Source organism: Gymnogyps californianus, chromosome 20 (assembly GCF_018139145.2).
Source record: "Gymnogyps californianus isolate 813 chromosome 20, ASM1813914v2, whole genome shotgun sequence".
NCBI lineage: Eukaryota > Metazoa > Chordata > Aves > Accipitriformes > Cathartidae > Gymnogyps > Gymnogyps californianus.
In genome coordinates this window covers 7,592,700-7,607,888 of record NC_059490.1, presented here as the reverse complement: position 1 = coordinate 7,607,888, position 15,189 = coordinate 7,592,700, and the positions used below count along the sequence as shown (strand labels likewise).

At 51.9% G+C, this 15,189-nt stretch overlaps 1 protein-coding gene across 1 annotated transcript in view; it reads left to right on the top strand.

Annotated features, from left to right (window-relative positions):
- SSH2 (slingshot protein phosphatase 2) overlaps window positions 1–10,415 on the top strand; it is a 100,477-nt gene extending 90,062 nt beyond the window's left edge. Inside the window, 4 exon segments of the mRNA XM_050908707.1 lie at window positions 1,725–1,925; window positions 6,244–7,087; window positions 8,359–8,779; window positions 8,782–10,415. Of these exon segments, the coding sequence (XP_050764664.1) occupies window positions 1,725–1,925; window positions 6,244–7,087; window positions 8,359–8,779; window positions 8,782–10,310 (2,995 nt within the window). The 3' untranslated portion in view covers window positions 10,311–10,415.
- Window positions 10,416–15,189: the final 4,774 nt, after the last annotated feature.

Genomic DNA, 15,189 nt, shown 5'->3' with positions numbered 1-15,189 from the left:
AAACTGGTCAGAAAGCAGGTTGGCATATGTTGCCTTTGAAGTATTCTTTCCATTATAGAAGTCTGTCATCTCTTAACCATAGCTGGTGCTTGCAATTTCTCCTAGCCTTTAAAAGCTGACTTGTTTGAGTGTGGCTCAAGACTTATTTGATTTAAGACTGTTTCTTTAAAAGATATTATTGTATTCCGTTAAGTATTGATTTTGAATGGTTGTCATCCTCAGAAATATTCTCCTGCCCAGAATATTTTCCATTGGGGTTTAAACGATTGCCCCTCAGTACTGTGTATGAGGTGATTTAAGTTAATAATCTTCCAAATTGGGGCAATTACTGTAGCCCCTCCTTTGCCCTGCCTGCTTGTTGCGTTTGGGTTCTCTTTTGATCACCAAAAGCATTGCAACGTTTTGACTAATTTGCTTTGCAAAGTTGAGAAAGTCTTAGAGCAGTCTAAAGGCTGCTATAGCCCGGTGTACCCCGAACAGTGCAGACATCTCTCAGAGTGTCTGGGGAACGTGGATGCAGGTACAGGCTCAGACAGCTGCGAGCAGCTGAGGTCTGAGCTTGTCGAGGCACATGACTGTGTGTGCTCTGTGGCCTCCTGGTTCGTCCTGTGGGAACTTCACATGGCTGGCAATCCAGAAAACCTAGCACCTAAAGGAGAAAATTAAAGGTGCCAAAGCCAAGTTCTGTCAGCCTGCTCCGTGGCAGTGCTGCCCAGCTCACGGAGTTCACAGAGAAGGGCTGTAGCCTTCCTCCTCGTATTTCACGGCAGACAAATATTTTTTAATTCCTTGGAGCGGAGTGCTGGCTGCCCTTTCAAGCTCTATACCAGCCTCACCAAGCAGAGTAGCTGCTCATTGCACTCAAAGGCACTGTTTGCTTTGCCTTCAATAAGAAAAAACGAATTAAAGCCGAAGCATCTTCCGTCTGATTGAAGCAGGGCGCTGCACTGCAGCCGTCATTTGAGGTCTCTGCCTCCAGCCATGGGGAGGTCATCTTTTCCACTCACTTGCATTTGGACAGGTACCGAGGTGAGGAACTGTTATAAACAGAGCAGGGGGGGTGAGCTTTCTACCTATAGACAGTCCTAAGAAATGGTGGTATCAAGAAAAATCTGCCAGGTCGGTCCACGGGGCTTTTGCTTGGATTTGCACGTACTGGTGTCTCGAGAGATGTGGATGGGAGCTAGGTTCAAACAGCTGACTAAAGCGATGCTGGTCTTGTTCAGCCAATTGCCAGACCCAATAATATGCCATCAAAAGTTTGCAGTAGAAGAACATCTCTCTGCTAGAGGCTGCCCTGAACTGCTCAGTATCTTCCAGGGATGTGTTTCTAAACTGTGACACCATGTTTTTGTGATAGATGCCCTTTTTATTTGGAATACTGCTTGATACCAGTGGGCCATTTGGGCTGAGTTCAAGGATGCTATATTAGTCTTTAGCAGTCTTCATAAATCTCTGCAAACAACAGAAGATCTCTGCCATTTTCGATAAAAGCTTCAGAAGAGCTATTGTAACAAAATCTGCTAAAAATATTAAGACCTTGTTCTTCACTTTCTTTGTGTGTCTTGCTGCAGTTTGTAAATTGGATTATCAGATCACATCCCAGACTTCAACTGTGGCTACACTGTTGAAAATGTGTTTGATAATGCTCTGGTAAAGAAGTTGCTTCTCAGAGGCCATATTTTTCTAATTAATGATCCTCTTCTGTCTTTCTCCCGCTTCAGGAAAAATGGTTCTAAGTGCCTGGTGCACTGCAAGATGGGAGTGAGCCGCTCGGCGTCCACGGTGATCGCCTACGCCATGAAGGAGTACGGCTGGAACCTGGACAGGGCTTACGACTACGTGAAGGAACGGCGCACCGTCACCAAGCCCAACCCCAGCTTTATGCGGCAGCTGGAGGAATACCAAGGGATCCTGCTGGCCAGGTGAGTGGAAGGAATGATCCTGATTACCCATGTTAAGGCATAACACTTAAATGATTGACTCCATTATTTTAATTAGAACTTCCATCACTACATTATGTAAGCTTGTGATTGTCTTGGGAAAGATAGCACTCTGTTTTCATGGGTTATCTCAGCTGAGCCTGGGAAAATGGGTATAATAAAGAGCTTTTAGGAGGCTGTTTGGCTTCTAGGATGGCTGTTTTTTTGGAGAATGGTATCCCATGAACTGCCATCTGAGTGCAGCATTCAGAGCTGTGCAGACTCCAGCAGAGATAAATGCTGTCCCTATTGCTTGTAACATCACTTGGCAGGGAACTCGCTTTGTCTACATCTGAGCTTTACAGCTCCCTGTTGAACAAGCCCCTCCTCAGCAGCTGGTTTGGTTTTATTTAGATCGCTTCGGTAAGTGCTGGTGTGAGGGGAGGGGACAGGATGTTCTGCGCATTGCAACAGCGGTGTTTATTCCTGCATGGAGTCCTGAGGCTGGTCGGGAGCTGGGCCTGGGTATGGGCAAGTGTGTTGTAATCCCAAGCCTATCACCTGATTAGCAAAAAGACATAAATATTGCATGTTTCTGAGAAATCCACTTGTAAGCTGTGTTAAGCAATGTCTTCACGTGATCAGCTGGAAGGAGGTAGTGATACTCTGTGTTTCACCAGATTACGGTATTTTGTTTAGGATCCTGGTGTGCTTTGCCAGGGAGCAGATCTGAAGCAAGCAGAATTACCCAAGCTGAGCCTCCTGCCACAGGAGGTGGCTCTTAGCATGTTTTGACCAAAGTAATTCTTTCATAGCTTCTTGGTGCTGTTGAAGGGTGCCTGCCTTATGCTGTTCTTTACAGCAGCTCAGGCACTAACGTGCTCCCTTTAGGGCACGCTTCTCACCTCTGTCCTCTGCTTGGTTTTGTCCCTTCAGGTCTTTCCTATCCACTTGCAAAGACCTCCCTGCCCTTTTTCTGTGCTAATGACTTATTGTTCCTCCTTTGCTCTCCACCTGCTCCCAGCAGTCTGGCTATCTCTGCTGCTGGGCCAGGTCTGGATTCCCAATTTTTTACACCATACCCCTGGTGTAAGCTCCTCCTGTCACTGAAGTGTGCTGCTTTTTCCCTCTCTGCACAGATTAGCAACCTGAGGGCTCCTCCCAGGTTATTCCCTGATCAGGTGCACCCACAGGGTCTTTGTCCTCCACCTCTTCCCGTGCCTGCCTTCCTCTCCCCCTGCTCCCCCAATGTTAAGTGCCATAATGACCCTCTTTCTCTCTGAAAAAGCAGCCAAGTAGTATCGAGTCTCAGGATAGATCACAGTGGAATAGATATTTTAAGAAATTGTGCTCTTCTGGACTGAAACCCTTTGAGACAGACACCACACCTGCCTTTGGTGCCTCGTGTGACACCAAACGTGCTGCTGGCACCAGTTAATAAAGGTCATTGCTTAACTCTGAGCTAGAGGTGACCTGACCGGTGTGGTGTGCTATGTAGCATTGAGCAGACTGGGAAATTAGATCTCGCTGGGGTAGACTGGATGGAGGAAAAGCAGCTTTTCAGACGTGAAAAACATGCCAACATCCTTTGTAACAGGTTGGTGAACACCTGTGAGGAGCCCTGGGCTGGTAGCAGCTGGTATATCACATCTCCAGAGCCCTCAGCGCTGCAGTTGGTTTACGTAATCTGTCAGTCTGGTAGTTGGTGGCACACCTGCAAAGCCACCCTGTACAAACATTTTGGTTAAGGATTTTTTTTCCCTGTCTTCCAGTAATTTATTTTTCAGGAGGAAAATCTTTCTTGCTGCCATCATTTATATGGTGTGTGGCTCCCCTCCCACTTAAGCACACCACTGCTCCTGACCTACTCTGCAAGTCCCCATACAATGGCATGAACAGGATTACTTGTGAGGCTTTAAAAAATGCAAGAGCAGTGCATTACATCTGTGTGTGTAGGACTAAAAAGCCTGCAGTAAATGAAGCTTCACTGAAGCAAGGAATGGCCTCTCTGTGCTGCAGAAATGGTCCCTCTCTATGCGGTTGCTTTCTCAGCTCCAAACTGCTTTTTTCCCCCCCTTTCTTCTCTGTGTTGTTTAGCTTTGCCCTCTGGCCTCTGGCTGCCTTGTTTATTGCTGCAGTATTCCAGGACAGGTAAAAAAAACAAAAACAAAAAACCCAACAGATTCATGCTCATGTGACTGCTCTGGTTGCAGAGGGAAGGTATGTGAGGGCAGCCATGTGCTCGCACTATCTAGTTACGGTTTTGTGTTGGGGTTATAGCAACTGGGATATGTTTTCCAGCTGTAAAATGAAAACCCCTGCCTGCTTTTAGTCACAACAACAAGCGTGTTTTGCTGTTTGGGACTGTCATACTTCCTGGGGTTAGTTAAACTGTCCCCTCCCTCTGATGATAGACACAGAAAGGCTGAGCCAGCCCTGTTTCTTTTATTAGTTAGGGATAAGTTACAGGAAAATAGTGTTTGGGATCCCCTATGCCTTGTGCAACTTGTGAATCAACAGCAGTATTTCTGTACCGGAGCCTGGAGAGCTGGCTGCAGTGCGGTGGGAGGTGTGGGGGGCTCCTGGTCCAAGACTGGTGTGGACACAAGCTGACTGGCCCTGGTGCTGCCCACAGCCCATGTGCCGTGCCTGGCACACCAAACGCCTGGACTGCTGTGGGTTGTTCTTCCCGGCACCAGGAATGCTGCCCAGGAAGGTCAAGAGGTGGCTGTGGGCTCTAGGAAGGGGCATGGGCTCCTGTTCTCTGACCCTGCTTGTAGCACCGCTTGCAGGTTGTAAGACTGGAGGAAGTGTGAGATCAAAAGTTAATACAATACACCTCTCCCAGCGGTTGTTGACGTCTGTTTTGATTCTCAGATCAAGGCTGTGCTAGGCAAGTTTGGTTTGTTCATGCGTGAGGGTAATTTTGACTTTCAAAATCAGATGTGCAGCAGAGTGCTGGATTTGAGTACTGAAGCACCAGGGTGGGAAGTGCCCTCAGAAAACATCAACAACTTCTCCCCAGGTTATATGAGCAGAGACGTGGGAAATCTTTGGCATCCTATACAGAGCCTCAGCAACAACCTGCCTCACAGACAAGCCTGGTTCTGCTGCCAGTGTCAAACTTTGCTCCAAAACCCGTTAGAGACAGAGCATGTGCACCCCAGAGCAATGCCTTTTGGCCTCTAGTCTTGACCCTCCTCTCCTCTGAAAGGACCTGATTCTGCCCTGCGTCATACATGAAGGTTGTAGCTGATTATGGGGTTGGAAAGCTAAATCTGCAATGGATTATTTTCCGTAGCTGTTGGGCACCCACAACTGAACTGGTACATTGTAATTAGTTCAACAGCATCTGTTAATTAACTTACTGCAGCCAATGGATGTGTCTGGGAGCACCTGCTCACACTAGCAAGGGACTGGAGAGGTTTTGCAAGGTCTCCTGCAGATCCAAGGACCTTTCTGTGGTATCTGCTCTCCTCCTAGGGGCAAACGGTGGAAGCACAACCGTGGCCGTGGTCACTCAGCAAAGGCCTTGCAGACATGGCTAACTGCTGTGGTTTCACTGAGAGAAGTTGCCTCCTTTGCTTTCTGTAAGCCCGGGGGCATGGGCTGGGTTTTTTGGCAGGTGGAGATACGGAAGGTGGTGCAATGCTGCTGGCAGTTGCTTGGCCTTGGGACTGCTCAGACCTTCCTAAAGGGGCTTTCCAAGAGCTGGAGAACTCTTGAGTTTCCTTCCTGTGAAAGGCAGGTGGTGTTTTGGGCTGCTTGTTGACTGTTGAGGATGTCTTCTGCATTTTACACACACCCACACCCACATCCACTCACCCCACCCTAACCCCTTGGTTACCAGAGCCCAGTTACTGATCCCTGAAGCTGTTCAAAGAAGGAGCCACAAGGGAAATTGGACTTCATTCAGTGTCCGCCATCCACTCATGTCCAGGACTAGGGACCCTGTCTCTTCTGGTCATTGCTCACCTGCTAGCAAATGGAAAAGTGCTTGCTGGCTGAGAAAGGACCAAATTCTGTAGTCAATTAAACATTGCATTTGTTGAGTAGACTGATAAAATACTGCTGGGAATATGTGCGTGTGGAGCAGAACAGTGCCGTGGGATTTAGCTACTAGAAAGTGGCTTGTTGTTGGATCAACTTCTCCGGCAGCAGATTTGGCCCTGAACTGTTTAGGTGAAGCTGCAGTTGTGGTCAATGACTCCAGTATTTGCACAGTTTTTCATGTAGGTTGCATCCTCTTACAACAAGGTGGGTCTGGCTCTGGTATGTGAAAACACTACTCAATGTTTTCATTTGCTTTTCTTCCCCGCAGCAAGCAGCGGCACAATAAACTGTGGCGCTCGCACTCAGACAGTGACCTCTCGGACCATCACGAGCCCATCTGCAAATCTGGGCTGGAGCTGAACAAAAAGGAGATCACCACCTCGGCCGACCAGATCTCAGAGGCGAAGACCAACGACAACCAGCAGCCGATGTCTCCCATCTACTCAGCTGAGCTAGACAGGGAGCAGCAGCTCCCACAGGATGCAAACATGATCGAGGAGATGTGTGTGAAGGAGAGAAGGATCCACCTAGAGTTTACGTGTCGAGACTTCCACGCTGAGCAGATGGAGGACAAGCTGAACCTGAACAATATCAATGGCTGTACGGCAGGATGTTGTGTAGACTCTGTCCCCCCTGATAACTGCCATGCTTCTGAGGCCTTAATGCAACTCCAGCACCCCTTGGAAATAACAGAGTTTCCTGATTTGACAGTGGACGATCTCGAAAAAGATGCCCTTAAGCTGGATATGAATGTGCACTTGGTTCCTATGGAAGAATTCACTTCGTGCTTAAAAGACTTTTCCCAATCCCCAAATCAAAATTCCCCGAGTCTCCAACAGAATCCCCAGCCCGAAGTGACAGACCTCAGTACAGACAGGATTGATTTCTTCAGCGCTTTGGAGAAATTCGTGGAGCTTTCCCAGGAGAGCCGGTCGCGCACCTGCTCCCATTCCAGGACAGAGGAGCAAGGGAGTGGAAAGAACGGAGTCTCCAGGGTGCCCGTGCTGGAAGTACCGCCTGCTGCGGACGAGGGTGCAGATGCTCGAAGGAACAGCTCTGGAAACTCTCCTCAGGCATCGGATGACTCTTCCACAGATGAAGAACAACAAAAGGTTAAAATAACTTGCTCGGTTTTTTAGGAACTGCCGCTCAAACCTATCTGCAGGTAGTTCTCTTGCTGTGAGGTTGCTGTGGACAGAGGATTTTCTAGTCCTGGCTTTCACTGAACAGGGTATCCGTTTTGGGAGGAATTGCTTGATGCTTCCCCTTTTCTTCACTTTTAGATACTTGCCCTTTTCTGCACTTTTTCCTTAAACATGTTTGCTGGCAGTGGCAGGGCACTGGCTGAGTCGACCTTGACCTGACCTGCTGTGCTGTTCTCATGAGAAACGTATTTTTGAGTTTTGCATCAGGAGAGCAGATAGGTGGGACTTGAACCCTGAACAGCCGAGGCCAGCCAGCATCCCGAACCTGTGTGGATATTTATCTGACTTGAGAAATCCACCAAGGAATGGGACAAAACTGGCACCTTTCCCTGGTTGGGAAGCACCAGCATTGGGATAGTAAATGAAGGCAGATGTAGAGCTTCCACTGCTGGAGAAAGAGAATTGAGCCTGTCCAGGCCTGGTGTAATGAGATCAGGCACATCATGGCTCACTTCTCTCCTGGGTAGAGAGATGTTCCTGACAAAATTTAGTAACCTCTGAATTGAGGTACCTTTCTCTTATAATTGCTTTCCACTCTCCAGGACTCTCACAGGGATTGGTGATGACCGGGGCCATCATTTTCTGGGAGCCTCTCTTATTTAAATTCCGTGCTGCATTGCTTGAATCTTTTCCATCTCCATGTGAGGCAATAAGGCTCTTCCAAATATAATAGGCCAACGCTCTCTCCAGTGATTTGGCAGAAAGAGCGTCTGTGCGGATGGGGGAGCCTCTCTGGCCATTTTCCTCTGGGAAACCAGAGCATTTCCGTGCTCGGTCATTCTTTATGCTGTACTTCTGTTTGCTCCCCTACGTGAGCAGAATCTTTCAGATTTTCAGTTCAAAACTGCACTTTTAGCAGCATTAGGATATTTTTTGTTAACTGGACTTTTCTTTATTAAAAAAAAAGGCTAAATTTCTCTTGGAATTCATGGCAATTAAATAAAAGTTCTTAAATCTCAGTCTAGGTGAAAATCCAGCCTGGAAGATGTTAAATGCAGTCCCGGAGACAATAATGCTTCTACATTAGTGATCACAGCACTTGTAATCTGTCCCCACACACTGGGACGTGCTTTTTGTTCCTCTGGGGACGTGCACCCCCATTTCCTTTAAGCTGCTGCCATTTGCTCTGTGTCAGCACAGCTGATCCACTTTGTAATTCTCCTGTTTCTGTGTTGCAGGAGGTCCCCGAGCTGCCTAGCGCAGGCCATCTCACGAGATCCCACTCGGAAAATGCCATTTCTGTGAAGGAGATTATCACAGAGATCGAGTCAATCAACCAGGGAGCAGGACCTGCCCAGCAGAAAGAGGGTTCGGCCAACCTCACCCAGACGCCAAAGAGGAACACGGTGCATGACCTGCCAGTGGAGGCAATTTGGGCATCAGAAGGGGTGGAACAGAGCGAAGGAGCCTGTGCTGGACACCAGGAAAAGGAGAAGGACCCTCTGCAAGCTGAGCAAGAAGCTGCACCCTCCCTGCAGCCGTCTTCTGGTAAATCAGACCTGGAGGAAAGCAGCCCTGGGGGGGAGCAGCAAGAGCCTCACGGCTCCATCAATCCTGAGCCCAAGTGGTGCCCCGGCTCCGTCCGGCGAGCCACCCTAGAGTTGAGGAGCGCTTGAGACAGGAGCAGGAGCACCAGCACGCATCCCCGGTCTGCATCTTACCGACCCGCAAGAACTCCAGGAATGACTCTCCTGCTGCCGAGCTCCTGCAGCGAGGGAAGAGCGAGGAGCCGCCCCTGGAGCTGGCTCCGGAGGGTGACAAGGCACAGGGTTCAGGCGCTGAGGAGCTGCTGCTGCCTCCCGGGGCAGAGCTGCCTGCAGGCAGACACCTGCCTGCAGAGCCCAGCCCGGGGCAGGAGGGAATGGCACAAGAGCGCAGGACAGTGGTCTCATTTGATGGGACGGAGGAGCCATCCCTGCCCTCCCTCCTCCCAAAGAGAATTGAAATCATCGAATACACTCCCGCGGTCAAGTCTGCAGAGTGCCCTGACGTAAGCTGTGAGCAGGGCGGGCTGGCTGCAGCCGTCCCGTCTTTAGATGAAAACTTGAACCCTTCGTTGTGCTCAGAGAAGGCACTGACCTGTCTCAGAGCTCTGACCCTGGTAAATCTCTCGCTGCCGGAGCATGCGGTACACAAGCAGGCCACCTTCACTGTGGGCAGCCCCAGCGAGGAAGGTAGTGGGTTATCTGTTCACCTCGGTGCTGCTTCTCCCTCTGCCCAGGTGACCTCTACACCTTCGGCCAGCCTAGATCGCTCTTCTTACCCCTACGTAATTCATCTGGAAGGCGTCACTGAGCAAAGCACGGGTACAGACGATGAGCCGGTCATGCCATGTGGCATTGAGGGAGATGCGACTCTCCCATTCAGGGACAGACCCAAGCCTCTCTGCAGGAGCGGTGCCGGCACCTCGAGGCAGCTGAGCGGCGAGGACTTCACCAGCCAACGCACCGAAAACATGGACCTTCTGGACATCTCTTTCCTGTGTTATGGCCTCCCCCACAGCTCCAGCAGCCACAGCGTGGAGGAGCACAGCAACAGCCCCGGGCTGGTCAGGCAGCGAGCGAAGGAAATAGAGGCTCGGATCCGGCACGCAGGGCTCACCACACCCTCCCACATGAAACGCTCGGCATCCTTGGCCAAACTGGACTGCCTGGACCTCTCCAAGGACGACTTATCTGAGAGGGAGTCAGCCTCTTCCGATGCCAACCCGGTGCTTCTCACCTGTGTTGCCCTCGGTCGAGGCTTTCGCGGGGGGAGCTTGGAGAGGGGCTCGGAAAGCACGTGCGGAAAGCATCGTCTTTCCTCCCCAGAACCTGCTAAACATTTTGTGGAACAACTCAGAACAGCGGAGTGCATTGCCCAGAGCAAGCCGGTGGAGAGGCCGCTAGCTCAGTACGCCAAAGAGTGCGGCTCCATCCAGCAGAGTTTGTTTTCCAGCGCGGATCCGACGTGGACTAGCTCCGAGGAGGGTCCTCCGCTGCTCCAGGTGCAGGTCCTGGACTCCTTATCTGCGACTCAAGGTCTGGCTGTCGCACCCCGGCAGCAGCACGGGAGAACTCACCCTCTGAGGAGGCTCAAAAAGACCAATGATAAAAAGCGGACAACCAATCCCCTCTACAATACTATGTGATCCTGAGCCCTCGGCTGTGATTTCTTACTGAGAACCCGTGGTGTTGCGTTCACGCAAGGGGCAGGTGTAATATAAGGAACATGCACTTTATTGGTTAATTTTATATATATATTGTCATTTTACTGTTCCTGGCGCATGTAGGTGTGGGTTGGTTCTTCTGTGTGTGACTCTGACTGCAGGACTGTTTGGGTTTTTTTTTTTTTAAGTTTTTTAACTCTGATAACCTCAAATGTTCTTTTTTTTTGTTAGTTTGTTTTAAAAGAACACCTTTATCATGCGAAAATTGATGTTGGCTTGCTTCAGCAAGGTGGAGTTTTGCTTAGAACCAGATCCTAGTTCCTAACTTGAATTTTCCCCATGCCTTGAAATGGTGCTGGGCAGTTGTTGGGGTGAGAGCCCCCGTAAATGTGAAGGCTGTGCCAAGGTCCCTTTGTTTGGCCTTTCTTTTATTTCTGCAAACTGGAACTCCACGATGCTGGCAGATCACTCACAAAGCTGCTTCAGGACAAACCCCCCGGGCTCGGTTCGGCTGGTGCATCCCCAAAAGGAGCACGGAGGGGTAAATCCTCCCGACGGGTGGGCTCTGAAAACCCCGGGCAGCCTGGCACTGAGATCAGCGCTCACCTCCTGGTGTGGGTCGTGCAGAGCCCCCCGTTTTGTGGTGAGGTGGAGCAGAGCTCCTCCACGAGCTGCCAAGCTCACCTCTCCTCGGCTGCCCCAGACCAGTGGGTGAGAGGAGGAGAGCCCGCAAAGCCAGAGTGTTCTTTTAAAACAAACACCTCGTTAGGGTTTTAACCCTCCCATTACTTGAATACTGCTGTGGGCCTTCCAAGTTCATGGCCATATCATCTGTCCTCTGCCCTCCTGCTGCCTCCCCTCTGCCCGAAAGCTGTTCTTGTCTCGTGCTGCCTGAGTTTTCCTCTCCCGTCTGCCACGCTCACAGGCACTTCTGGTCGCTCCCAAACTTAGAGGCTGTTATAATTGTTACATGACGTATTGCCCCTACTGAATGCGAAGATTTGTCTTCTCTGCTGTCACTCCTAACACTCGACCCAGAGGGAAGATCTTTTCTGGAAGTTTTTCCTTTTTTTCTTTTTTTTTGCCTAAATTGTATATATGGTATTTATATAGAAATTTTTTTTTTGTCGTTTCTATGTTTTTTAAAAAAAAGGGGCAAGACTGCATTCTGTAAACTGGAAAACAAAACCACCTTACTCAAACTCAGTGCTGTTCATTGTAATCTGCACAGAAATGGGAGTGGATTTGACATTGTAAGCTGTCTTCCCTTTCCAAAAGTGAGCCTCGATGCCAGCCTTTGCCAAATGTGTCCCTTCTCCTCCAGTCCTGGGTGAACCCCCGTTACCCCAGTGCGGGAGGAGGACTGCCTATCTGCCCTTCTCCCTCCCGCTTGAAGCTGGCTTTCAGAAGTGCGAGTCGGACGTGGAAAGCTGTCGGCCGCTCCGAGCCATTCTGCAGGTTCTTGCTTCCCTGAAGAACCTGCGTTTGAAGGGTCTGCTCCAAATTTCAGCAAATTATTTTATGATTCCCAAGCAGTTCGGCTAAATGAAAGTTCCTCATTTCCAGCCGTGCATATCAGCAAATTGTATGTGTGCTGTAGGAGCAGAGAGAAAGGCACTTGGCCGTGGCAGGAGAGCTCTGGGTCCTGTCTGCAGTCCTGTGGCAGGTCTGTGGCAGAAGAGCCTGTCTGCTGAGCTGGTGCTTGGCTCTGGCCCAGACCTGCCCTCCGGGGAGGAGCGAAGCAGAGAGAAGATGCAGAATGGCTCCAGCTGCTGAAAGCCCAGCATGGAGAGGACGCGGTGTGGGAGGAGAAGCAGCCAAGGCCCTGCCTAGAAAGCAGCGCTGATGCTGCAGAGCCTTGCGGGCTCCGATGGGACAAGCTCATCTTGAGCCGGAGAGGAGTACACGGCACCAGAGTGCTGTGGAGTATTGGGAAGCAGCGTGCGTCTGCCCTGGGGAAGGGGTGTCCGTAACCTCCCAGCTTGCCCGCAGCCGGCGGCAAGGGATAGCCTAGCAGTTTGCAAGGTAACGCAAGTCTGGGGAGGAATCCCACCTTGCTGCCCTCCCGTAGCTCCCAGGGATCCTCCTGCACTGCTTTGCAGAGCCCACGCTTGTAGCCTGTGTGCCCGCAGCCCAGGCATGGGGCTGTGAGTGTGTCTGTCCTTCCCCAGCAGCAGCGTGCAGTTCGTCCCTCCCTTTCCAAGGAGGTCGTGCTCCGCTGGAGGGTTGTCACCCGTGCTAGCTGCAGGCTGGAGCGCAGCCCGAAGCAGCCCAGCAGGGCACTGTCTCGGGTCAAATAGCACATCATCCCAGGCCATTTCAGTCACTAGAAGTCACCCAAGTCCCTGGCCTGGGAGGCCAGATACTTCTTTGGGACGCTGAAAGGCATTTGGCTTCTCCTAGCCCGCTTCAGCTGGCTTCGGAGCTGGGTGGGCAGTGTGAAAAGGCCAAGTGGCTCATGTCATCTTGTGAAGGACAATTTCAGTCCTTGCCTCCCCCACAAACCTCACCAGACCCCGCTGCCCACCGTTCCTGACCCTAAGGACACGGCTGCCCACCCCTCTGCGGGCGGAAGGGACGAGGTGCCACCAAGCCTGCCCTGCATTGGAGGGAGCATGCTTGGCTGGCAACGTGTCCTGGTGCCAAGGATCTGCTTGGGAGGGGAAAGCCCTGCGTATAACTTGTTCCCTTGAGAAGGGAGGAGGAGGAAGGGGATCAGGTTTCTTTGCCCAGCTTCATCTCAGGAGAAATGCGCTATAGGAAGGCTCTTCCATGCAGACCAGAAATGCTGCTTCCTTCCAGTACTCTCCTGCTGTCCGGGTGCTTCAGCTGGGGAGAGCAGCGAAGGGGCAAAGGCCCTCGCAGGGAGGTGCTTTGCTGTCCTCTTGTCCTCGGCTCCAGCCCAGCACAACTGTGGTTTTTCTCTGGGAAGCCTGTGGATAGGTAGAGGGAGTCAGGGAAGGTGGTTCTCTTGCAGAGTTATGAAGGCCTTGGAGGTCTGGAGGCTCTGACCTGGATGGCAGGAAGGGGAACGGGCTGGAGGGGCATGTCGCATGCAGCTCTTTGGGGGCCCTGGGTCCTCCTTGGCCAGTGTCTTGGCAATGAAGCCACCAAGCCCCTGGCATCAGAGGTCTCTGCCTGGTGATGGTTGTCCCTTGTCCATGCTGGTGGCTCATGGGTGGGTGGTGGCTCACTCCTGGTCCCTGTGGCTGCCCCACGAGAGCTTCTTGTGACCCCACTGAGCACCACGGGGAGCAGCACCTTCCTGGGTGGGAAGGAGCAGCACCCGCAGAGCACCCAGTAGCTGACAAGCCTCGCTGATAGAGGGGGTTTAGGAGAAACATATTGTTTTAAGGGCATTTTTGTACAAAGCAGCTGTTCTTTTGGTCTCTTGCAAAGCCCTCTCAGAGGACGCTTTATTGTTTACATTGACTCCTGTACAATATCTTGGCCATTGCCTCCCCCGTTGCCCGCCCCATCTCCGGCTGTACTGTAACGTGTGAGCCTTGCACAAACGGATAGCGTGTGCGTGAAACTGGTTTTTACACTGCGTTCTGTTGCACTCGATGGCGTGTGTGTGTGCGTGCGTGTGTCCGGTCTGCTTGAGAAGTTGTGACATGTACAAATCTCTCCCCTTTCGGCCCTTTCCTGGGGGCACGGTCCCAGCGGGTGGCAGGGGGGTCTGGAGGTGACACCGCTTCTGCCTCACTTGGATGTTAAATGGGGCAGGGATTAGCTCCGTGTCCCTCTGCTAGCAAAGGCCTGGTGGAAGGTAACCCACCCCAGCTCCGGCTGCTACCGGGGATCTCCTGGGAGGAGCGAGCCGCTGGGAATCGGCATGGGCACCACGGCACTGCTCCTGCCCGGGGGCTCGGAGAGCCCCGCAGCTCTCCCAGCCCGGTGGCAGGAGGAAGCCATACCCACCGCAGGTCCCCTGCTCCCGTCGCGGTGCGTCCTGCCTTAATCTGGTCCTAGCTCCATGCAAACCCCCATGCTTGTCCCTAAGGGAGGGACCCCCCCGAGCCCTTGCTGGCGTGGGGCAGAGGCAGGCGCTGGCCTGGCGCAGGAGGGGTCCGGGTTGGGCAGAGGGCTTTTGGTCGCCCTCCAGCAGTGCCGCCAGAGGTGCTAACAGCCCGTCCGTGCTGCAGACATCTCTGTTGGCACAAAAGCAGGTGCCAGTGCCTTTTATTTTCCTGTATGGAGATGTGACGTCCATGTGCTGGTTTGTAGGGATCGCCCCGAGGCCGGGCAGTCCGGCCGCACCGCGTGCTGGAGCACAAGCCCTCGGGGACGGCTGGCGGTGGAGTTGCAAACCGGGGATGGGAGCGCTTCCGTGTGCCCCTCCTGGATCTTCCTTGGTGGCTGGGATCGTCCCCTTTCCCCCTAAAGACTTTATGACTGATGTGCTCAGCTGTTTTTAAATGTGAACTTGTGCACTGATGTGCAGATTCAATGTTCTTGTTACCGAATGAATAAAGTTTTATTTTGAAGATGACACGGGCGTGCTGCCTCGTGTTTGGGATTGGGGCTGGGGGGCAATGAGTGATCTGCGCTGCTGTCAGAGCACAGGGCAGCAGCGGGTGTCTGGGGAGCCAGAGCAGGGTTGTTCACTCATGTCCCCTGCCAGAAGTGCGTAGATGGACCCATCCTGTCCGAAGTGATCCGTGCAGGGGCCGAGGAGCCGTGCTCCCAAGCAAGATGCTCTTCCAGATCCTGCTGCAGTTGCAGGGAAGATGCTGGGGCTTGTGTAGGTAAAACTGTCGGGATGCTGTGGGTGCCCTCACTGCACTGCTGCAGGCAGAGGAGCTGTGGGGAGGGTCCTGGGGTTTAAGCTCCAAGGGGGATGTGAGGTTTTAGCAGG